Raw genomic sequence first — 22,551 nt, 5'->3', positions numbered from 1 at the left:
TTTAAATGAAGTTGCATGGGGGGGACAGCGCTCCTGATCCAATGATGTTCAGCATTGTTATGGTACTCTAGCCCAGTGGCGTTGGGGGGGTGCTAACCATGCCACCCTTCTATACACGCCCCTGGATATTGAGAATGAATGAATGACGTTTGTGACAGCAGTAAAAGTAAAAGCTGTGTGGCCTGCAGTTCTGTTCTCGCGCTGCAGGTGTCAGGGCTCCTGGTATGTCTCGTGTTCCGGGCAGATGTAGTGGCTCCGCCGGCCACCTGCTACACACACACACACACACACACACACAGATACAGACACACGCGCGCGCATCGGAGTGTGTGAGCAGCAGGAGGAGCACGAGCTGGCCGCGAGTTCTCCGAATGAGAAACAAGAAGAACGGGGGTACAAGAGAGAGTGGGGAGGAGGGGGGAGGAAAGTTACGAGGTAGGAAAGGATGAATAATTCGAAAGTGCCGCTGCTTTCGGAATCTCTGCTTTGTCAGTTTGTGCAATACGGGAAGTAAAGCATAACGGCGCTTCCCGGTATAAAATAGTCACGCTTCGTCTAAAGATGTGCGCGTCAAATGTTTCGCATAGCGAAACTAAAATAAGAATGCAGCTGTGTGCCGCGTAAGTGTACAGCAGAACGGAGGCGCACGCTTCGAGGAAAGGATAAATCCCAAGAACATGTTGCTGCCGGCAAGACTTATCAGATGCGGAATGCATTCTTTCATTGTAAGTTATTATTTACACATTATGATTTACACATTTACAGAACTTGACTCCCAGTGCAGTGAGAACTTACATGGACGGAGAAGCTTCGGACACCTTCTGCTTCCCTACCGAACGAGGTGATCGCGTTTTGCAAAAACAAAAATCCGCATCCGGTCCGACTGACTTATTCACATCGATCGTGTCTTTGAACACTGAACACGACGGGGCAGGAAGAGCCGGAGATCATCATGTTATCTGCCAACCTTGATCGCCCTGTTACCAATTCAGGTTGAAATTGCCGCCGTTCCTTAGGTCCCACGATGAAGATAAGATGCTCCTCCGCTGGCAGACGCCTCTACAAGCCGCTCATCTTTACCGCGTCGCTCTTAGTGGTGTTTTTATTAAAGTTCGTCTATGTAAAAGTGACCCTGCGGAACAGCTACTTCATCGAGCCCTGTGGAATTGTTTCAGCTTTTTCCAAATTTCAGAACACCAAGTATAACATCAACTGCACAGCAGTTTACGAGTTGGACCCAGTGGAGGTTGGGAAGTCATTGGAGATCAGAAGGAAGTACATAGTGGACCTGGGCGATGAGGACATTGAGGTTCTAACCTCGGACTGCTGGAAGTTCACCGAAGCCAGAGGATACCCGAAGCAGCCTTCTTCTGAGGAGGAGAGACTCTTTCCTCTTGCCTACTCACTGGTTGTGCACAAACATGCCTCCATGGTGGAGAGGATCCTCCGGGCTATCTACATGCCCCAGAACATTTATTGCATTCATTATGATAAAAAGTCCTCCCCAGGTTTCGTCGCTGCCCTGAAGAGCCTGGTCAAGTGCTTCCCCAATGTGTTCATCGCGTCAAAGCTAGAGGTTGTCCAGTATGCTAACATCACAAGGCTCATGGCTGACTTAAACTGCCTGTCAGACCTCCTCCAGTCTACTGTCACGTGGAAGTATGTCATCAACCTGTGTGGCCAGGACTTTCCTCTCAAGTCCAACTTTGAGTTGGTGAGGGAGCTGAAGGCACTGCGTGGGGGCAACATGCTGGAGTCAAGCCGCCCGAGTCAGTACAAGAAGCAGCGCTTTCAGTTCCAGCATATCCTCAAAGGTGCGTCCTACGAGTACCGCAAGCTGCCTGTGAAGACGACAAAAGCCAAAGAGCAGCCTCCACACAATATTGAGGTTTTCACTGGAAGTGCCTACTTTGTCCTGTCCCATGTGTTTGTCTCTTATATCAATGGAAACCCAGTGGTGGAGGACCTCTTGGCCTGGTCAGTGGACACCTACTCCCCTGATGAGCACTTCTGGGCCACTCTGGCACGGCTGCCAGGGGTGCCGGGTGAGATCCCCAGGTCCGCACCCGATGTCACGGATCTCAAGAGCAAGACCCGGCTGGTGAAGTGGAGTTACCTGGAGGGGTCCAGCTACCCACCCTGCACAGGTACCCACTTGCGTAGTGTCTGCATATATGGAGCTGCAGAGCTGCGTTGGCTACTGAATTACGGACACTGGTTTGCCAACAAGGTGGATCCCAAAGTAGATCCCGTGGTCATTAAGTGCCTTGAGGAGCACCTTGTGGAGAAAGAGAGACGCCTAGTGAACTCCAGGTTAAGGAGTAATCACTCTCAGCTTTCACTGGTGCCCCAGTTTGTGTGGTTATAAAGAGTAAAATAAGTCTTTGCTGAGTGTGTGTGGTCAATGACCACAAGAACTCGTGGTTGCTGACCCACCAAGGAAGCATATATGTAACACTAATGTGGCTATAAACTGAAAGCTCAATGTTGTAAGAAAGGGAATTAGACAGGGATGAAGTATGAGGCTGATCACTTGAAACCAGTGTCTTAATACAGTATATGCATGTGCATCTGACATACTGTCACTTAACATGTGTATTTATTGAAAGAGTTGGCCTTTATGGGTTTCATAAACTCTCTCTTGTGTCATGATTGTGGTATTACATCACCAAATACAATAGCTGATTTGTCTTCACCTAAGATGACTTACGATGCTTCCTTGGTGGAGAATGTGTTTTCTAGATTAGTCAAAGAACTGCTGATATGAAAATGTGCCTTGCAGTGTGCCTTTTTTACAGAAAAAAAAAAAAAATTGTTCTTATTTTTCACTCAGAAAAGGCAGAGCACTGTCTGTGTTTTCTAAATTATTTTATATTTTGTTATTGCATTTTAACAGTGCTCAACAACGATCGAATGATAAAGTATCAGGTTGGAGATTTTTCGTAACGTATTTATTTATTGTTATTTGTATTATTGAGCAGTACAGTTGCACTAAATTAAGAAGATTCCTGATTTAATTTGGAATTAAATGCAGTACTTGGGGAAATAAATGAATTGGGTAAATTTTGTGTATGTGCCATTAAGAGAATTGTCTGACATCACTGTAGACTGACAGTTGTGAACGAAAGCGCTCCGCTTGCACTGTTTGGTATTTTACCACTTCTTGCACCAGCAGCTTTTGGCCCTTTGCAACTGTTAAATGTCTGCATTGCTGTGTTTTCATGACCTCGTGCCAATAAAGGGCCACTGTACCCTGCATAAGCACTTTTCAGAGCTTGCTTTATACCTGGTAGAGTCCCGGGCTTTCTTCCAAAGTTTATCACTCAGTTGGATGTCGGAGCCACAGTAATTCAAGCTGCCCACATATTTGGCAGAGATGCTGAGTGGAGAGACTTTATGATGTCTAACAGGCTCTGTTAAAATGGGGCAAACGATTCCTGCCCCTCTGTGTCAAAAGGATAAAGGTATTAAGGGGTTACACACAAAGATGTGTATTGATAGCAATGGGTATCCCAAGAACTCAGGTCAACATGCCAGCGCTGAGACAGGTTACTTAGTTCAATCTCAGCTGTATGCTGCAGTTTTTTGTTAATATTAGTATTGGATTTAAAAAAGTTAATACACTGTGCTAAGTGTGAAGTCCATCCTCTGTGGGAGAAATGTCAGTGACAACACTGCCAGTGTTTCACTCTGCAGTCTCCTTTATATTACTGTAGTGCTGACAGATTATGTTCAATGTCTGTGACTCTCCAGTGATCCATCTTTGTTCATATTCCATACAAGACATGACATGTGAAATAAATTCACTTTCATTTTGTTACATTTTCATGTTCTTAATTTAATACTCTTTCTCACGAACACCAATTATTCTTATTCTAACTACCTCAACCTTTGTAATCCATAAGGGAGTAACTCAGTTTTTCAGTGGACAATAATGGTGACATTCAGCATATTGAGAGCCTAAGAGCTTGGAGTGAGAAATTGTTCATCGAACCTGTTGTGAACAATTTTGCGGCGTGATTCAAAGGATTTCTCGGCCTGATTGTGACAGATCCTCTAGTTTACACAGCTCTTGCTCTGCACCAGGTTCAATAGGTCATGAAAACATGCTAATATTCTATGCATACATGAAAATAGCTTTACAGCAGGACACACTCATGTTGAAAATGAAAACAAAAATGCATGAAATTGTGTATGGAAGTAGGCACTAAATACACACACACATTTTCAGAACCGCTTGTCCCTTACGGGACCACGGGGAACCGGAGCCTACCCGGTGACACAGGGCATAAGGCCAGAGGGGGAAGGGGACACACCCAGGACGGGACACCAGTCCGCCGCAAGGCACCCCAAGCGGGACTTGAACCCCAGACCCACCAGAGAGCAGGACTGCGGTCCAACCCACTGCGCCACTGCACCCCCAATATGGCACTAAATAGAATGTGGTATTTTTACCATGAGAAACTGAGAAGTACATGTCTTTCCTGTGTTTTGCAAGACTCATCTGATGTTTCCCTGCTCTAGAAATGTCAGTAAACACTGAAACAAGAGTGAGCCACACACTGACCAAGGTCCAGCATATATCTTTTAACACTTAGTGCGCCAAGTGTTTGTCAAAGGTTGAGATCTTTCAGTCAATCTTGTATCAAGATGTACTGTAAAGATACATTGCAAAAAAATTAAGATTATTAACTGAAGGTAACAAATGACAATCAAATGTACCTGAGAGAAGTCCTGCATGCAACAAATAACTGCTTTGTACCAAGTACTGTGTGACTTTTTGTTTTAACCTACAACATACAGCTCCCTTGTCTCTACTGTAGAGCTCATATTTTTATGCTCCTGTTGCAAAAATATTTCCATTTTCAGCCAATACAGAAACATCTCTGAGCCTCGGTTTGAATTCCTATCTTTCACAGCTTTCATGTTAGGTTGCTGAAGGTTACTAAGTATCTATGTCTTTACTTTAGAAGCACAGTTTGTGAACTGAAAAATACTTCAAAGCATTTTCACACAAATTTCATTCACCCTGCATCCTGTTATACTAAAGAGAAATGAACATGAACTCAGATGTATTAGCAGTGCTGCATTTATTGCAGGTATTTACAGCTAAAGCAGGTCCATGTTGATCAGTACATGTGAAGTAAATGCACATGGTTTTTTCCCCCAGTGAAAGAAGGTTTGGAAGATTCTGTCAGTTTTATTGTCCACTTAACCTGCCAGTGCTTCCTTGCTCCTTTTCCACACGGCGTGGCCGTTGAAAAAGAGTATAGCAGAGGTCTGGAGTTCACTGAAGCCATACGTGTCCATACATTTTAGGAATGAAGGATGCTTTAGGCGGCAGGAAGGCTGGCAGTAAAGGGACACGGGTACCTTTTCCAGGAGTGGTTCCATGTCTTCGTTACTTTCCTATCCCATGTTGGCAGGTGAGTGTGTGCAAACCCCAGCAAACCCTGAGCAGAAGAGTTTGTATACAGAGCAGGAAGCACATTGTGTTGAGAAGGAAATGTCTCAGCCCTAGATAGAGAGCGTAGAGGGTGGAGGCCTTCCGTTCAACCACACAGCACACGGTGCTGCTGCACTCACACCAAGCTATACAGTTCTTCTGCATACTTTCTAAAGCCAGCAAATGATCAAGTTCAATAGAGACATTCTTTGTTTTGTTTTAATCACACTTTACCTATCTTTTTTAAAAGATCTGAGCATGCGAGGAAATAGCACAGATTTCAAACTGGAGCAAAGGAAACAAGCCAAATTCTAAATCTTTTTATCTTGATATACTGGTTAAATTCTATCTAGAATACCCAAGAGGGGTGGGCTGCCACTGGTGCTTGGCCTCCCAGAGGTTTATTTTACTCACTTGCCTTTTAAGTTGGGAGTTTTTCATTTTCGCTTTCTCCATTGCTACCACAGCTGGCTTACGTTACACTATTATTAGCTAGTAATGTTCTTACCCTTGCTGAATGTATAGCTAACCTTTTGTCTACAAGCTTACTTTATACCAGCTACAATCTGTTGCTACTCTGTCTCTTGATCTCTTGTTCAGCACCTCGTGTCACTTTGTGAGAAGTGCATGCTAGAAAAATAAAATGAATTTAATCACTTATAATATCTTTATGCTTTTTTAATGTTGTTAATTTCACTGAAGTGTTTATCAAATTCAGCTGTTCAGCTTCCTGATATATTTTGAGATTTACTCAATTAACGTATTATTATTTCAATGCATCTTCAACAGCAGCATACTGAACATACAAACTTCACCACTGAAAAGTTTTAGCGAACTTTCCGCCGACAGCCTTGGACATCAACATATTATGCATCTAATATATTAATCAGAATCACAAATTGTTTTCATCCACGGAGACTTTCCAAATATGTCTTTTTTGCCATAAAACTATTTCCTGCAGTGTATTTGGATAATCACACTGGCTGTGTATTGAGAAAGTTGAAGTAGCAACCCACGATTTGATATCTAAACCTGTATACTTTTTGCTATGACCTCAGCTGCGAGAGATATTTCTTCTTTTATAAGCGATACAAAAGCTACTCCAGGACAACAACTTTATCACCTTCCTCCTGCGGAGCTGCCTGAGATACAGAAATAAACGGTGACATTCTGACTAGTATGACATACTTTGCAACCTCACAAAGACATGTATAGGCTATATATTGCTTCCATGGAGAAAGCCTGCACTTTTCCATCACATATGACTGTACTATCACAGTGCTTTAACTTTTCCTAAGTATCCCACTACAGTATTTTTTGCTCTTGCTCAGATTCAGTCTTTTTGTTATACCAGTTTTTTTTTTTTTTTTAGTTGCGTTGATTGGTCTGATACAACTAGGCACAATGCTGCTGTTCTTGATTATAGTGACACTGATACAGTAGGAGTACTACTGAGATGCTACAGCTGGCAGCAGCCCAAGCAGCAACTGATGCTACACCTGTAGAGGTGGCTGTGTATATTCAATAAGATCTCTGGTCACCCAGATCTTCTTAAAATTCTCTTTATATAGACTCTTTTGGACTGAGAAGGGGGAATGAAGAAACAAGTAATTTGGAAACTTGGAAAGTTGCATTGCATCGATGTTGTGGTTAATAAATAGTTTTCTAGGTTGAGGTTTGGGGTGGTTGTGACAGGAATCAGCACTGTGAGATATTCCATTCTGTGTAAAGATCTTACATAAATCAGTGAACAGACTTAAGTGTGACCAGGTGCTCCTCTGTGAAGTTTTTGTGCACGTTGAAGTTCTCAGTAGGCTTTATGAAACAGTTTCAGCATTTCAGTTTCATCAGTCAGTTTCAACTTTGCAACATGCATTTAAATTTGTTCATTTAGCAGGTGCTTTTTGTCCAAAGTGACATACAACCGAAAGGAAAAATACAAAGAAGTTTAAAAAACTCAAAAGTTTACTGTTAATGTCTAAATTGCACTACTGTCACGGATTCAGACAGGAGACAGGAGGCAAGGTTTGGACTCAGATGCAGGTTCGTTTATTTCGGGATGGGACACGGGAACAGATGGGAATCGAGGTTGTGGGCGGCTGTGGGTCTTCTGAGGCGCGGACTTCTTTTTGAGGGACGAGGAAAGAATCAAAACCGAGTGGATGTGCAGGAGGTCGTAAGTAAATCCAAGAACGAGGGACAAGGGATGGAGAGAAGGAAGAAGAAGGTGTGTTGAATCACAAGCCAAGCAGGTGGGCTCTCTAAGATTCCTCAACCCAGTGAGTTGATGTTGCTCCTTTTATACCGGTCTGATTTCCGGCATGTGCGGTCGCATGGCTGGATGGCGTGGGCATGACAACTACACATATACGGAAATATATTTCTGGCCTCCTGTCAAGATGTTTAATTTGTGTCTGCCCCGGTTAAACACTTTAGTCTCTTTCACAGATGCTGAGGAAATAGTGCTGTCCAAAAATAACTTTTCTTGCATGGCTCAAGATGCCAAATAATTGTGCAATGCCCAACAATTCATTAGTAGTAAAATTATAATATTATAATATACACAACATCTCCTTTTTTACTGTAAATATAAATACTGATACACTGCGGCTGAGTAACAAAGGAAAATGTAATTTGATTCTTTTAATTTATGAAGAACTTTTTTAGTATCAAAGTATCAAATGTATTCTGAATATCAGGTTATTAGATGCAGCAATCCGTTATTCCCACAACATTCCCTGACTCCATAATGTAATAACTCTTTCTCTCTTGCTGACTAAGGTGACTGAGAACTTGGTGTAAAGCCAGATGAATCAGCCTCTACAGAGTTTAATTGCTTCTTTTCCTCTACATTGCCAATCCACTGCAGTTAGAAAAGCACTAGATATTAATATTAAAATTATATGAGACATTGCTTTTAAAGTTATTTCTATTAGCATAATGTTATTCTTACTGGCTGATGATCAATACATAGTTTTCCACCATGTTTTCCTCAGTACATGAATTTACTGTATTCACTGCACTTTCACTATAGTCAATATGTTCATCCCTCCATCCATTACCAATAACTGCTTGTCCAGTGCAGGGTCGCAGGGGTCTGGAGCTGCCCTGGAATCTGAGGATATAAGAGAGCAAACACCATGAACGGGATGTGTATGCAAGTGAATGAGTGTCTATGATTGCCCATTCCATCATTCACTTGCATACACACACACACACACACACACACACACACACACACATTACGGGCAGTTTAGAATCACCAGTTCACATCAACACGTTTGCACAGGCTGAGCTGGTTTAGAACGCACATCCATTTTTTAAGAAATTCACAGAAGACTGAGGAGAAAATTTTTTGAAACACAATACAACCAAACTACTAGTTGCCAATGTGGGAATGCTGAAAAATAATTTAATTTAATTAGAGAAAATAAAAGCTCACTGTTGAGAGTAAGCAGAATTTACAGCTATGAACTGTACTCGCATCAGGTGGAAAAAAATACCTGTTTCTCCATCTAGTGGTGATATGTGTTACACACAGTAAACATAGTACAATTGTAGTTGTGTACACTGTATTCAGAACCCACTCATTTTGCTTCAAAATCATCACTTATGGATATAACAGATGTTTACTGTGACTAGTGTAATTTTTATGGCTGATAATAAACGCACCAGGCTCTTGGAAGCCAGTAATAAAAAGAGTATTATGCAATCTCTCAGATAGTTAATATTCATATAGAATAGTTGCTACAAACTGTCATGTATGCATATTTCATCATGTGGGAAGTTAAGTGTTCACCAGCAACACCAGTTCTTGCAATAGGTAAAGGGCTGTGGGAAGCTGGAGAGCGACCATGCACACCAAAACATTTCCATGTATTGCAGCTCCTTATCTCTCTGTTTTGGCTTCCTGTGGCCAGTCATATAAAGTTCAAGACTTTGAGTACGGCCTGTAAGACATTCAAAGGACCTGCACGATGATACCCACAACACTTGATCACTCCCTACACCCCTGTAAGATAGCTATGCTCCTTGACGGCCCCACTCACAAAAAATTTCAAAATAAAAATTCTGAAGGTTCTTTGTTTTGTCTCCCGTATGGTGGAATGAGCCCCCCTTTCCCTCAGAACTGCTGAATCCCTTTCAGTTTTCAAGATGGGTCTCAAAACCAATCCCTTTTAGCCCCACTTCTTTTTTCACTCTCCTGACAGTTCCATAAATTTGTATTACATCTGTCACAATCATCTTTGTGTTTCCTATCAGACTCAATTCTATAAGCAGTGAATCGAGTGATGCCAGTAAGAATGATGGTAAGAGTCTGTGCTTTGACAATCACATGTCTGCATCAAAAGCTCTTTGTGGTTTATAATACACTACAATTATCCTGAAATGTTTGGAAGGAAAAGCTACAATGACCCATGTCTGATGAGATGTTTCAAAAGTGATGAGAAACCACAAGTTTGTGCTATTCTTTTTAAAACTGGGAAACACATTACATTGATATTCTTGTATTTTCTGTAAAAAAACATTAAAACTTGGAACCTGGAATGTATGTACTGCACTGAATTTCTGAATATGTACATTTTCTAGTATCAATTATTAAATGCATTTATTTACAAACTCCTGTTAATGCAAAAGAGCTGGGGTCAACATGACTGCCATTAATTTAAAACTAGTAAGACAAAGAGCACTGTTAAAGGGCGCCTCCTACTGGCCTCTGTAAGAACAGCTTTATACTGGATGGAAGGAAGACCTGCAAAGGCGGAGAATATGAGTGTTTTGTGAGTGTGAAAACAAGTGCAGATGATCTGAAAAATTTGTTTAAAATTGTATATCTTCGCATCTTTACAGAAATAAAGGTTATTACCTTACTTACCTTACATTTGCTACTTACTAACAAACTGTGTGTTGTCTTGTTATAATAAACAGAGAAGATGCTGAACATGAAATGTACAAAACAGGTCAATTGATGTAAGGTCCTTCTGTAAATCTACATTTCTCAGATGTGTTAGAGTTTTACACTGTAAATCTGTATAATGAGAACAATGAACACCAGTCTGCTTTCACAGCATGCGGCATGAATGGTATGAAGGAATAAAACACGTGTAATCCTATAAACACAGCAGCAGGACGAGGGGGACTTAAGCTTAAAAGCGCATGATGTACAGTGTAAGTGTCACAGCAAGCACGGTGTAAAAGCTGCACAGCTTATGTCTATTTTTGTCGAAGGGACGGATGTCTCACACACACATCCAGCCTTTCTATGTCTCACATCCCAGAGGCCACAGTACTGCCAGCTCTTACAGTGACTTTATTCCGGATATATGATATTAACGTATGTTTTTTATTGTTCAGCACTGTGAACCATACAAACATAAAACATAGAATATGAAAGATAATTTTAAAAGCACACCGAACAACGAGTCAACCACTGAAAACCACCAGTGGCCGCTGTAGTGGTTTGCGCTGTTACATTTCATGTGGAAGGTTCCTGGTTCAGAGTTGGCGCCCGAAGTTTGGGTCAGCCGGGCACTCGGCCCCGACCACCGCCCAAATCACAACGCACCGGCCTCTTACAGTCTCTCCGGCTGGTGGTGAGCCCACCGAAGAGCGGCTCCACGTCATGGCTTCGAGCTGAGCCCGGCCAGGCCCCGTGGGCATAGACCTGGCCACCAGGCGCTTGCATGCGAGTCCCCCACCCAGGCCTGGCTCCAGGGTGGGGCCCCGGTGGCCCCATACTGGGCGGGGTAAACGAAGGAGCCGGTTGAGGTGGCTTGGGCGTCTGTTCCGGATGCCTCCTGGACGCCTCCCTGGTGAGGTGTTCCGGGCTTGTCCCACTGGGAGGAGGCCTCGGGGCAGACCCAGGACACGTTGGAGAGACTACGTCTCCTGGCTGGCCTGGGAACGCCTTGGGGTTCCCCCAGAGGAGCTGGAGGAGATGTGCGGGGAGAGGGAAGTCTGGGGGACTCTGCTCAGACTGCTGCCCCCGCGACCCGGTCCCGGATAAGCGGAGGAAGATGGATGGATGGAGGTTCCTGGTTCAAATCCCACCTGTTGGTGTAGCGTCCTTCATCAAGGTACTTAACCTGAACTGAAACAGTAAGAATACCCAGCTGTACATATGAGTGAATAAAGTCACCTTGATCAAAACTGTGAACTGAATAAACTTTGCAATGATAGCACACAGCGGTGCAGTGGGTAGCACTGGTGCCACACAGCTTCTGGGCTGTGGGTTCAAATGTGGCTCAGTCTGTGTGGGGTTTGCATGTTCTCCCCATGTTTGTGTCATTCCAGAGATGTGCGTTTCAAGCAGAGTGGGGGATCTAAACAATGTAGCTGTGTGCGAATGACTTTGCGTGTGCGCGATTGCCTCGTGATGCACTTCTAGGAAAGACTCAGGACCACTGTGAGCCTGTAGTGGTGAAAACGGAAGTAACAATAAAATGCATTAGGCTTGTTTGTTTAGTGTAGGCAGTGTGTCAATTGTAAACTGCATTAACACACTACTTTACCTGAACATGTAGATTTAATGTGCATTAGACTTCACACAGGCCCCTGGGTGTGTGCACACCCAACCTGTTAGTAAAGGGCTGGGCCATATTCTTCATCATTTTATTTATTTTTTTTACCTGAGGCTTCCATCAAAGCAACTACAATGTTAAGGTGCTTATAATCATTTACCCATTTAGAAAGCTGGGTAATGTAAGTACCTTGCTCAAGCCAAGGGTACTACAACTGGAGGTGGGTGTACGTCTGTTGTTTTGTTTGTGGTTTAATGAGCACTCGACAGATGGCGGAGTTAACGTGGCTTCTTCATTCCGCCATCTTGCACGAACACGGGATCAATACCTCCTACTTCGTAATCACGTCACTTATTTTACATATTCTAATTGAATATCACAGTGGGATTCAAACCAGCAGCGCCCTCCAGGTCCAAAGGCTGCAGCTCGAACCACTAGGCTACCAACTGTTCCTTTATCATTTACCGTTATCATCTCCACCACCACATACTTGCATGATCAGGTGAAGTGAATTAGGCTTTATGTGCTCCTAAACTTTTCTTACGTAACACGATTCGGCGGTCGCACGGCAGTCAGTAAGCCAGCGCTCCGGCCGATGCTCACGTGGGGGGCGGGTGCTGCGCGCGGGAGTGTGCGCGCGCGACAGAGCCGTAGCCGGACCTGCCGCTGGTTTAGCCGATCCATTCATTGCTCAGCGCTCCAGCAGGCGGTTGCGCGGCGCTGAAAAAGCAGCGAAATCAAACAAGGAAGGAGGGGACGGCGAGAGAGAAGCGGACCCGAGCCGCCGTAAGTCGGAGGTGAGTGTCGGTACTGCACTGCATCACTGACGGCATTTCTGCGCGCGCCGGTGCCGCGAATGCTGGGAACGGAAGCGCGCGCGCGCACACACACACAGAGAGAGAGAGAGAGAGAGAGAGAGAGAGAGAGAGAGAGAGGTATCAGCTGCTGCTGGGATTAGGGACGGCTGGATGGATCCAGATCCAGATCCTCACCGCACGCACACGATCTGGCCCTTAATGCGAACTCTTATGCAAGTTACATAATAAATAAAGAGGACACACACGCACGTAAGCTCAGCTGTGCTACCGATGACATGATCGCTGTCCCGCAGAAGGACGTCGGGCACACGGATGCAGGTGAGATAGTGTGTGTTTGTCTTCACATATTTCCCGCATCGCGCATGTCTTGCTCACGAGACGCCTACAGTTATGATGCCGCTGAAGCCGAGTGGCGACAATGTGATCAGTTCCACTCTGGCCCAGTCTGGGGTCCGGCATCTTCGGACAAACTTCTTTGGGGAGAAATTTTAGGTGGACTCGTCCGTCGTCTCTCTCCCAGTGGCGAGTGGATAATAATTAATTGCCTTAAAAATATTGTGATCTGGCCATTACTGGCTGTATGGTGGCGATGGTTTGGAAAAGTCACTGCACCCTTTTTTGGGGAGTGTGTTGGTTCAGCTGTCAACAGACGCGAACAACACGTGGATGGGATACCCGGCCTGTGCGCAGTGTGTGGGGCCGCTGATCTGAGCTGCTGTGTGTGGTCTGTGGTTCTGATGTTGCTTTGGCCTACGCTCAGTTCATCATGCCCATGGTGTGGAACATCACGCCCAGGCAGTTGTTTACCACAGGCCGCTTCTGCCTTCCTTCTGTAGGCGTCTCCTAGTAAAGGCCAGGCTTTTAGGTAAATGATGGTCAGACAACTGAACTGTAGTGAATTTGGCTCATCGTAGGAGTTGGGGCAGCTCTGCTCCGAAGGTTTGCGGTACATTTCCAACGACCCGTATGACTTCAGTGATCAATACGTAACCCATCTCCTCGAAATAGTCACGTTTTTTTGGTAGTGAACTCGAACCAAACCAGCTAAAGCTGCCAGTGCTGCCTATAATTTCCCTTTATCTTTATTAAACATGCATGAGCATCATTTAGTAGTGATTCCCCAGTGTTTTATCTGTCGCTGATGCAAATCGTGTCCTTGTGTTTAAATGGCTTCATACTTTCAGTTGCGTTTATGAAGAGTATTTCTATTTATAGCATGAATACGTGTGGAAATGGGATGGTGACTTTGTGCATTACAGAGTTAACAGCGTGGGTATCCGTCTCTTTGTTAAAGACCAGCTTGAGCTGAAATACAGGACAGATGTACAGTAAATTATTATTAATTTAGCTGCTACCTTTCATCAAAGCCACTGTTTATTTACAAGGAGAGGGACTGCTTATGTAATAATAGCTGCCTACAGTGTAAAGAGTTGGATAATTTTTACCGAAACATTTTACAGTAAGTTCCCCGCTCAGCTGTACTACTGCAGGAGTAGGGAGTCGAACCTGTGTTCAAGGCAACAGTGAGGGTTTAATGGGGTTTACCCTACTATACTATCAGCTGCTATAAAATAAACACTATTCAGTAAACACTATTCCTAAAAAATTTTAAATGTCTTTGTAAACACTATTCCTCTTATATTTACATTTATTCACTTAGCAGACGCTTTTGTCCGAAGTGACTTGCAACACTATGTAGTGTTACTAGCATACACACCTTATTCACCAAGGTTATTACATTGCTAGATACACTACTTACAAGGGGTTACTCATCCATGCATCAATGAAAAACACTCACTCTGTGACACTCACACACTATGGGGAAACCTGAACAGCAAGTCTTTGGACTGTGGGAGGAAACGGGAGCACCCGGAGGATACCCACGCAGACACGGGGAGAACATGCAAACTCTACACAGACTGAGCAGGGACTGAACCCATGTCCTCTCGCACCACCCAGGTGCTGTGAGACAGCAGCTCTACTCACTGTGCCACTCTTCAACTGAAGACACCAGCACTGTGTTTTCCTTATTTAATGGAGAAATAGTGCAAACTGGGCTGCCTTTTCCCCATTAAACCTTCACTAACAGATGTTGTTTTTCATTAGTCAGTGATTGTGATTTTTTTTTTTTTTTTTTTTTTTTTCCTTTTTTTCTTGTGGACAGAATTGTTAAAAAACAAAGATTGCTGATGACAGTAGGTGGGTTGTACTGTTGACTTTATCTTGAGGGGGACAAGGACACAAGTTCACATGCAGCTTGGCCTGAAGCTGTTGTGCCGGAGAGGAGGAATATATTGACTGGGGAAATATCTGTCGTACCCCTGAGGATCCCGCTGATTCCAAAGGATCAGCTCTTGTGTTGGTTTTGTGTACATCAAAAACTGAACTTACCAGCATCTGGTGTTTCGACTCCTTTTATATTTGGGTGCCTTCCTGTTTTTGTTTTCTTTTTGAAGGGCACCACAGTACTGTGTGCATGCCTGAGGACATCCCTTCAATATTTAAAGCGCTGGGGCGGGGGATTGCAACGCGAGGGCGCTTCGGCTCAGAGCGGTGAACGCGACTTCTGCTCGGCTGCTAATGTCACTTGACAGGGGAATTTTTGCCAGCGCCCATAGCGCTGTTGTTGAGATAATGGGGTGGAGGGTGGCGCCTCGCCCATTCCAAACCAAAACATTTCAGCTCTGCACATCTTGTTGTCCCATGATCCCTCATTTTCCGATAACCGGTGGCATGTTGTCTTCCCTTGCAACTTAGCCATTGATTGCAGAAGGTTGTGCTTCGGTTGGGGCGCTTGAATTATTTGTTTCTCTTCAACATGATTTAAGCGTTGGTTTTTGGCACTGCTTTGTAAGAGGTGTGCAACCCATGAAGAACCCACTACTATGAGGTTATTGATGCGCTTGATTCATTCAGGCGTCAGGGAGGAACTTCTAGTGGAGGGCATTCCATGGAATGGCTGTTGAAAACCTATTTCGTCAAAACATATGGCCTCAATAATCTCTGTCTACAATGCCAGCTTTGTGCTGGGCTGCAGCCATTGGTGGGGTTCTTCTAGGGAATGTCAAAAACACTGGATGAAGGAGCAGAGCTGGTAGGTAAGACAAGTCACTGTAGTAAACAGCTTGTTTTTCTTGAGTGCTGCAATGTCTTCAGGTCAAGTGGTATAGAGTCCGCACTTGGGTTGGGTAGGGTAGGGTAGGATAGGGTGAATTGCTCTGGCAACAGTCCTTAGCTTCTTGAGCACCTAGTTGAGTTTTGATGAAAGGATAATGGCATACAGTATGTGACAATGGTAACTCCAATGGATAGCTGAATTAGAATAAATAGTGTATACTATTACTGTTTTTCTGGAAAGTCTACTTTTTGCACTGTGTGCCCAATGTACTGTAATCTCTGTCTTATTTGCATTTTCAGTGAGAATTCAGATTCGATTTGGTCCAAGAGCGAACTGCTTGCTTTCTTGGTCGTTCATGGTACCCTCAAAAGACACCTTCAGTTCCGCAGTTCAAAAGAGACTTTCCTTCTTTATTGTCCAGCTTTTCCATGTAGTCTTACAGGAAATACGATCATTGCACATTTCTAATCTTCATTCTTGTGGTACTTTGGCAATTTGGGGATCATTTCCAGATCTTCCATTGCAGTTATGACAAAATACTTCTCTTTGGTTTACCTCTTCAGTGGTAGATTCTTCTCTGGTGATCATTGATTGTAAGTTGTCCTCTACTTCTGTTTTTGAAACCAGCACTAAAGTTTGCTGATGTGCTAGTTGTCATAATTTTTTTTTTTTCCCCCCCCCCCTTTCTTCAGTTCAGTTCAAATTATGCTGATAGAGTTCTCTTTTCACACAGTGACACAGAGCGCTGAACAAAGGCAGAAGGCAAAGAAACAAATACATCAGGCAAATAAAGAAAACAGCTGACTACTGTATTCAGATTTAATCATTGTCCTGTTTCATCATTCTATTTGGAGTCATTTACTTATATAAGGATTTTAAAGTTTTTTTTTTTTTTTTTTTTTTTTTTTTTTTTTTTTTTTTTTCCTTCTCCTCTCTTTTTTTTCCTCCTTCATTCTCTGCCATTCGTGAGGGGCTGCAGGCAGCACAGTGGTTAGAGCTGCTGCCTTTGTGCTCAGAGGGGCCAGGTTTGAATCCCGCCTCCCAGTGTACCTTTGACCTAGGTACTTACCATGAATTGTTCCTGTAGGAATTGCCTAGCTGCATAAATGGGTAAATAATTGTATGCTGTATTTGTGGAAAAGCAGCAGATAGATAAATGTACATTCTTTGAGCACACAGCTTAATTAATATAATGGTAAAACGGCATGTCATTTTAATTCATTATGTATGAAAATAAGAGACAGAAGAAGTACTCACAGCAAGGTTGATAGGAGAATGCATTGCCGGTCAGTTGACATCATTCTCCCATCTTATCTCTTTCCAAGTCTGAGATGGAGTAAAAAGATTTGTGTATGTTTCAGTGTGATGCCAGCAGTGATAATTTCGTGGCATTTACTGGGTCTCTAATGATCTTGTGAAAGAAATGCTTTTTTTCTAGTAATGTCATAAGGTCATTCTGCTGTACTGTGTATTTTTATCTGAAACATTTTACAATATGGTCAGAAGGTGATACAAAATTTTTCACTAATTCACAAATTCCCTATTTTTTTCAAGTATATTAAGTGCTATCACTGAGATATGAGTTACATCAGAAGCTCAGGTGTTAGTCTCTATTATGATGGAATGATGTTAATATAATCAGACTTGAAACTTGGGGTATGATCAGAATACAAGAACCCACCTAGACTCTATAATGGCCTGGAATGGAAAGTCGGTTTAGCAGTTCAGGTTAGACTGGTACCGAAACAAAATTCAAACAGTGGTTACAACTGCAGGGCCGTGCCTTACGCCGCATTTTTTTTCGTTACACGCTATTCAAAAAGCTGTTAGCGTCATAAACTTTAAAGGTAAATTAAGCTCAAAAGGTACTTAACGCTGATATTGTTTATATTTTGAAGTAGTTTGTAGACTAGTGATGTACAGTTGTGTGTCACTGATTCATTATTTACATTTAGTTGATGCTTTTGTATGAAGCCACTTCCAATAGGAAGGTTACAATTATTTACCTATTTACACAGCTGGGTAATTTTACTGGAGCAATTTAGGGTAAGTACCTTGGTTAAGGGTACTGGAACTAGAAGTGGGGATCAAACCTGCAACCTTCGGATCCAAAGGCAGTAGCGCTAACCACTACGCTACCAGCTGTCCTCTATTGGCCATTGGCATCAAGCTTAAAGTGTGAGCAGACTGTTAGGATTTGTAGTAATTAGGATTAAGCGCACAACACGTGCTCCTTTCTGCTCTGTATAAGGCAGTGGTGTGCAGCCTTGTCCCATCAGGATTGCAGCATTTATAAATTTTTATTGTTTCATGGTATTTAATAGATAGAATGAAAGTGGTCCTGTTCACTGATTATTGTCACGTGCAGTCACCAGTTTGTGAAACTTTTGAAATTAATAATTTAATGCAATGATCAAAGGGGGCATGGTGGCGCAGTGGGTTGGACTGGGTCCTGCTCTCCGGTGGGTCTAGGGTTCGAGTCCCACTTGGGGTGCCTTGCGATGGACTGGTGTCCCGTCCTGGGTGTGTCCCCTCCCCCTCCAGCCCTGCGCCCTGTGTTGCCGGGTTAGCTTCCGGCTCCCCGCGACCCCGAATGGGACAAGGGGTTCAGACCGTGTGTGTGCGCGATGGTCGATAGCTGGGATACAGTAAACTTGTTAACCCCGTGTCTCTTTTTTTTAAGATGTGGCTTTTTTTATTATTTTTTTCTTAGATCGCACCATTATCTAAAGTTTCCGCTTCATGCATTTGTGCTGCTCGCTATTTTAAGAGAGCCATTTTATATTTACCAGCTTGCTCACGAGTAAAGCAAGGCCTCTCCCGGGACTCACTCAACAATGTTCAGGTTACAAGTCCCCAGCCTTAACCATTATGCTTCTGCGCTCTGAATTTTGTTCGCGTGACATTGCTGCCCATGAGTCAGCCGAAACATTTTGTATATTATGAATGATTCAGAAAAAAAAAAAACAAAAGATTTTTTTTTTTTTTTTTTTTCCTTTCCATGCATGGTGATTCAGCACTTTCATTGTGTCGGACCTTCGAATCTCATGTGAAATTAGATTTACTGCGGAGGGAAGCAGCTGGGAATCTGTCTGGATACGTCCTGCAAGGCATGTCCCGGAGCACTTTGAGCAACCATTTGTTCGATGTTCCTCGCTCGCGTTGGGCGGTGAGACGCGCGAAAGCTATAATGTGGCCCTCCCGCATCTCTGCCTCTTCGTTCCCTTTGGGCTCGTGACGCGAATTGTGTGTGACGGCAACGTAGTCTTGCTGGATGACCAGGCCAGGCACTGGAGAGACTGCGTACGGCGACCCTCGCGTACTGCACGCGCGTGATCCCGTAGGCGTCTCCGAGGCATCCCGTGCAGCATTTTCTCTGCACCGATGGGACCTGTTCATCTGCTGGATCGTGCCACTCGTGTTACTTCCTCTGCACTGCTGCGTGAAAAGCAAGGGAATTGCAGCGAGAGCGTCGACCTCGCATCTCTCGCACTTCCCACGCTAAAGCAAGCTTACGTCCACAAAAACCAATGTTTCTGCATTTTGCATTTGAGAGGCTTTGAGTTTTTACTACTTGGCTTGATATTGTACTGTATTAATGACCACTTTTAACCATAGTACGTTGTCGCACATTTTTTAAATGCTCAATTTAAGGACTTTGCGGTAATCGGCAGGGCGGGCGGCCCAGGGCTGTCGAGAATCGCTATAAGTTGAAATCCTTCATTTACTGCTGGACGGTGTAGTATGCTTATCGCTACCATATGTTCGTTATTGTTTTGTGCATTAACACCATATGCTCGGGTAATCTATTAGAAATGCAGCGAGTGGAAAGAAAGGCATGTCAGGGCTTTCTGCAGTGATGAAACCTGTTCCGGAGACATACTCAGTACAGTACTGAGAAATTCATGTTGGGGAAAGTCTTGGGTGCTGTGCTTAATCAGATGGTCAAAACTGAGCCCGAGAACCTGGAAGCAGAACCAAGCCCAGAGAAGCCCAGTGGTGTTTTCTACCAACAACCATAATTAGTGGTATGGTTTTATTAAAGGCTTTTAAAAACTGTTTTGCACCATAATTTCAGGTGGCATAGTGATTGGAGCTTTTGGGCTTGGAAGATCTAGGGTCAGATCCCACCTCCTGCTGTAGTGCCCTTAAGCAAGGTACTTACCCTAAATTACTCTAGTAAAAAAAACTTCTGTTTTAGACTGCCTTTATTGAAAAATGTTGCGAAAAGCCGTTACGTTGGTTTATGTTGAATAAAGTGTGTTTTATCACTGGCCAGTTGCCTGAAAGCAATTGATTGAAGTTTGACTTGCGGAGCCTGCGACCCAAGCGTTTCTTCTGAAATAATGACAATGATTAAGTGAAATGAACTTTTTGTTCTCCTTTAGAACTGTGTTTTTCAGAATCATTTGTTATGTGGGAGAACTCTTGGTTTCTGTGCAGTTTGGTATTATTAAGCCCACCATGTTAACCAGCTGAGCAGCTCTTGAGAACTTCATTATGGCTTCGAGGTCAGGTCTTGCTGGCCCCAGGAAAAGCTCGTTCTTACGGTGATTCAACCCGTCTTGTCGGATTGAACTGATGACTTAATTGTAAAATCAAATTAAATAGACTTTTTTTTTTTTTTTAATTTTTAATCATACAAAGCATTTTATTTCAAATTTACCAGCTTTCAAAAATAGTATAGCATTCTTTTTGAAATTCATCAGTGCAATCAGTGTTATTTCTTTATGTATTAAGCAGGCTTCAAATTTTAATTATAACAATTTTTTTCAGTTGTAGTCAGTGTAATTTAAGACATCTATGCCTGTAGCGATAAGTGTAAACAAGCTTGAAATAATTGGATTTTCCATAATTTAAAGCATTTGATTAATTTGCTGTCTGGTTCAGTCAGTGAAAAGGCTTTAAATGTGTAAGAAATCAGCTGGAACAAAAACCAATGTACCATACTTTATATCCTGCTAGTTGCACTATTTATCTGGTAAGATAATGGTATATTAACCATGTACTGCAGAGTAATTGCTAGTCATATTAAATTGGTCTTTCACATTGCCATCCTGTGTACAAAAAAAGAAAAAACACACATTTTTCTGATGCTTTCCTTCAAAGCAACCTACAATGATTTTTCCGTTTATACAGTTAGGTCATTTTTATTGGATTAGGTCAGGTCAAGTACCTTGATCAAGTCTGCTACAGCTGGAGGTGGGATTTAAACCAGCAACCTTTGCGTCCAAAGGCAACGGCTCGAACTGCTACGGTACCAGCTTCCTTTCCTTCATGCTGTCCTGGGATCTATTCCAGAAAAGCAATGAACAGTTAAACCAGTTTAATTTCTCAGGTGTCAGTTTTGCTTGTTGTTCATTTAAAATTTTTTCTGAGACTATGACAAAGCTGTGAAAGTGGGCAGCGCGGTGGCACAGCGAGTAGCGCTGCTGTCTCACGGGCCCTGGGTGGTGCGAGAGGACATGGGTCCCTGATCAGTCTTTGCTTGTCTGTGTGGGTTTCCGGTGGATGCTCTGGTTTCCTCCCACAGTCCAAAGACATGCTGTTCAGGTTCATCCATAGTGTGTGCGTGACTGACAGAGAGAGTGTGTTCCACTGATGTATGGATGAGTGACCCATGGGAAATTACCTTGATGAATAAGGTGTGTGCTGATTACATAGAGTTCGTTGGAAGTTGCGTCGGAGAAAAGTGTGCGCTAAATAAATTAAGGAGGAGTTCCTCCTTACTAATTTGCTGCTTCTGGTTTTCATTCAGGTTGCTGGTTTGTAGTAAGTTACAACGGTGTACTGTACAGGAGACCATGGCTTGTCATGTTGATAAGGCTGCAGTTAGGATCTAAAACCAACAGCACTACACTACATTATATTAATTTATGTTATAGCAAGTGAGTCAGTGTAGTTCACCCTGTAATCTGTTAAGACTTTCTCCCCAGTGATGGAGTTCCCAGTGGATATCTTGGCCATGCTGAGTCACGAGGAGCTCGAGCGATGCGCAGAGGACTACATGTCGGACCTTCTCCACAGCAACCCGGATGAGGCGGAGTCCTTCGCCCTGTCCAACACCAGACAGGTGGGAGAACATCCTCGCTGAGCGTGTGTTGCAGGACTCGCGCACTTATGGGCAAGACCACAGTTAATTTTGGCTGCTCAATTACTATTTTTTTTTTTTTTTTTTTCTTTTTTCCCCCCCTCCTTTTTGCTAGAAACACTCTGTGAACTTTGCAGAGGTTATAACATTTCCTTTCCAGCTCCACATTAAGTTCATTGTATATTGAAATAGAGAATAAAATGCTTAGATACCGATAAAAATAAAGGCATTTATAAGAATGATCTTTAAGAGAATTTTGATTCTTAATTGAAATGAACAGTACTATACTGGTTTGCTGTCGGTAATTTTAGAAATGCATTGTTCTCAGCAGAATTTAGTGGGAACTGTAGACATCTTCCTGGCCAAACAAAGATCTTCATGCATTCCAACCCTACAAAAATGCTGCTTTGTCCTCAACAAGGGTCTTTCAGTCAAAGTGACCCCAGTGTTTCCCCTATGACCTGCTGTCTGTCTGGTCAGTATGGCTGTATTATGAGGTCATGACTGCCTTGTGCCTATCCCTGTGTGACAACCCTTCGCTCATACTGTGCCAGGTT

The 22,551-nt window shown here is 43.3% G+C and overlaps 2 protein-coding genes across 5 annotated transcripts in view; both read left to right on the top strand.

The window, feature by feature from the left end:
• Positions 1-308: 308 nt before the first annotated feature.
• On the top strand, positions 309-2,507 carry LOC108925025 (beta-1,3-galactosyl-O-glycosyl-glycoprotein beta-1,6-N-acetylglucosaminyltransferase 4-like). 2 transcript variants are annotated; one of them, XM_018736725.1, is made up of 3 exons: positions 309-435; positions 766-841; positions 1,017-2,507. In XM_018736725.1, the coding sequence occupies exons 2-3, from the start codon at positions 796-798 to the stop codon at positions 2,366-2,368; spliced, it is 1,398 nt and encodes a 465-aa protein (XP_018592241.1). In that variant the 5' UTR covers positions 309-435; positions 766-795; the 3' UTR covers positions 2,369-2,507. The 2 variants fall into 2 exon arrangements, with proteins under 2 accessions (XP_018592241.1, XP_018592240.1); XM_018736724.1 differs by having other exon boundaries at positions 309-841.
• A 9,984-nt stretch (positions 2,508-12,491) lies between these two features.
• LOC108925030 (soluble lamin-associated protein of 75 kDa-like) overlaps positions 12,492-22,551 on the top strand; it is a 19,607-nt gene continuing 9,547 nt past the window's right edge. For 2 of the 3 annotated variants that reach the window (XM_029253020.1, XM_029253019.1), the window contains exons 1-3: positions 12,884-13,103; positions 21,840-21,976; positions 22,549-22,551. The exon at positions 22,549-22,551 is cut by the window's right edge and continues 97 nt beyond it. In XM_029253020.1, the coding sequence (XP_029108853.1) occupies positions 13,061-13,103; positions 21,840-21,976; positions 22,549-22,551 (183 nt within the window). In that variant the 5' untranslated portion in view covers positions 12,884-13,060. Of the gene's footprint in view, positions 12,765-12,883; positions 13,104-21,839; positions 21,977-22,548 lie in introns of those variants that run through there. The other variant, XM_018736733.2, reaches the window with a different exon arrangement.

The sequence above is a fragment of the Scleropages formosus genome, chromosome 6 (assembly GCF_900964775.1).
Source record: "Scleropages formosus chromosome 6, fSclFor1.1, whole genome shotgun sequence".
Lineage (NCBI taxonomy): Eukaryota > Metazoa > Chordata > Actinopteri > Osteoglossiformes > Osteoglossidae > Scleropages > Scleropages formosus.
This window is presented reverse-complemented; position numbering and strand designations above follow the sequence as displayed.

What these genes read in the sequence shown, in the direction of transcription:
- LOC108925025 (XM_018736725.1), top strand. Translation starts at nt 796, where the DNA reads ATGGACGGAGAAGCTTCGGACACCTTCTGCTTCCCTACCGAACGAG. An exon ending in CTGCTTCCCTACCGAACGAG is followed by an intron (nt 842 to 1,016) that starts GTGATCGCGTTT and finishes GCCGTTCCTTAG; the next exon opens with GTCCCACGATGAAGATAAGA.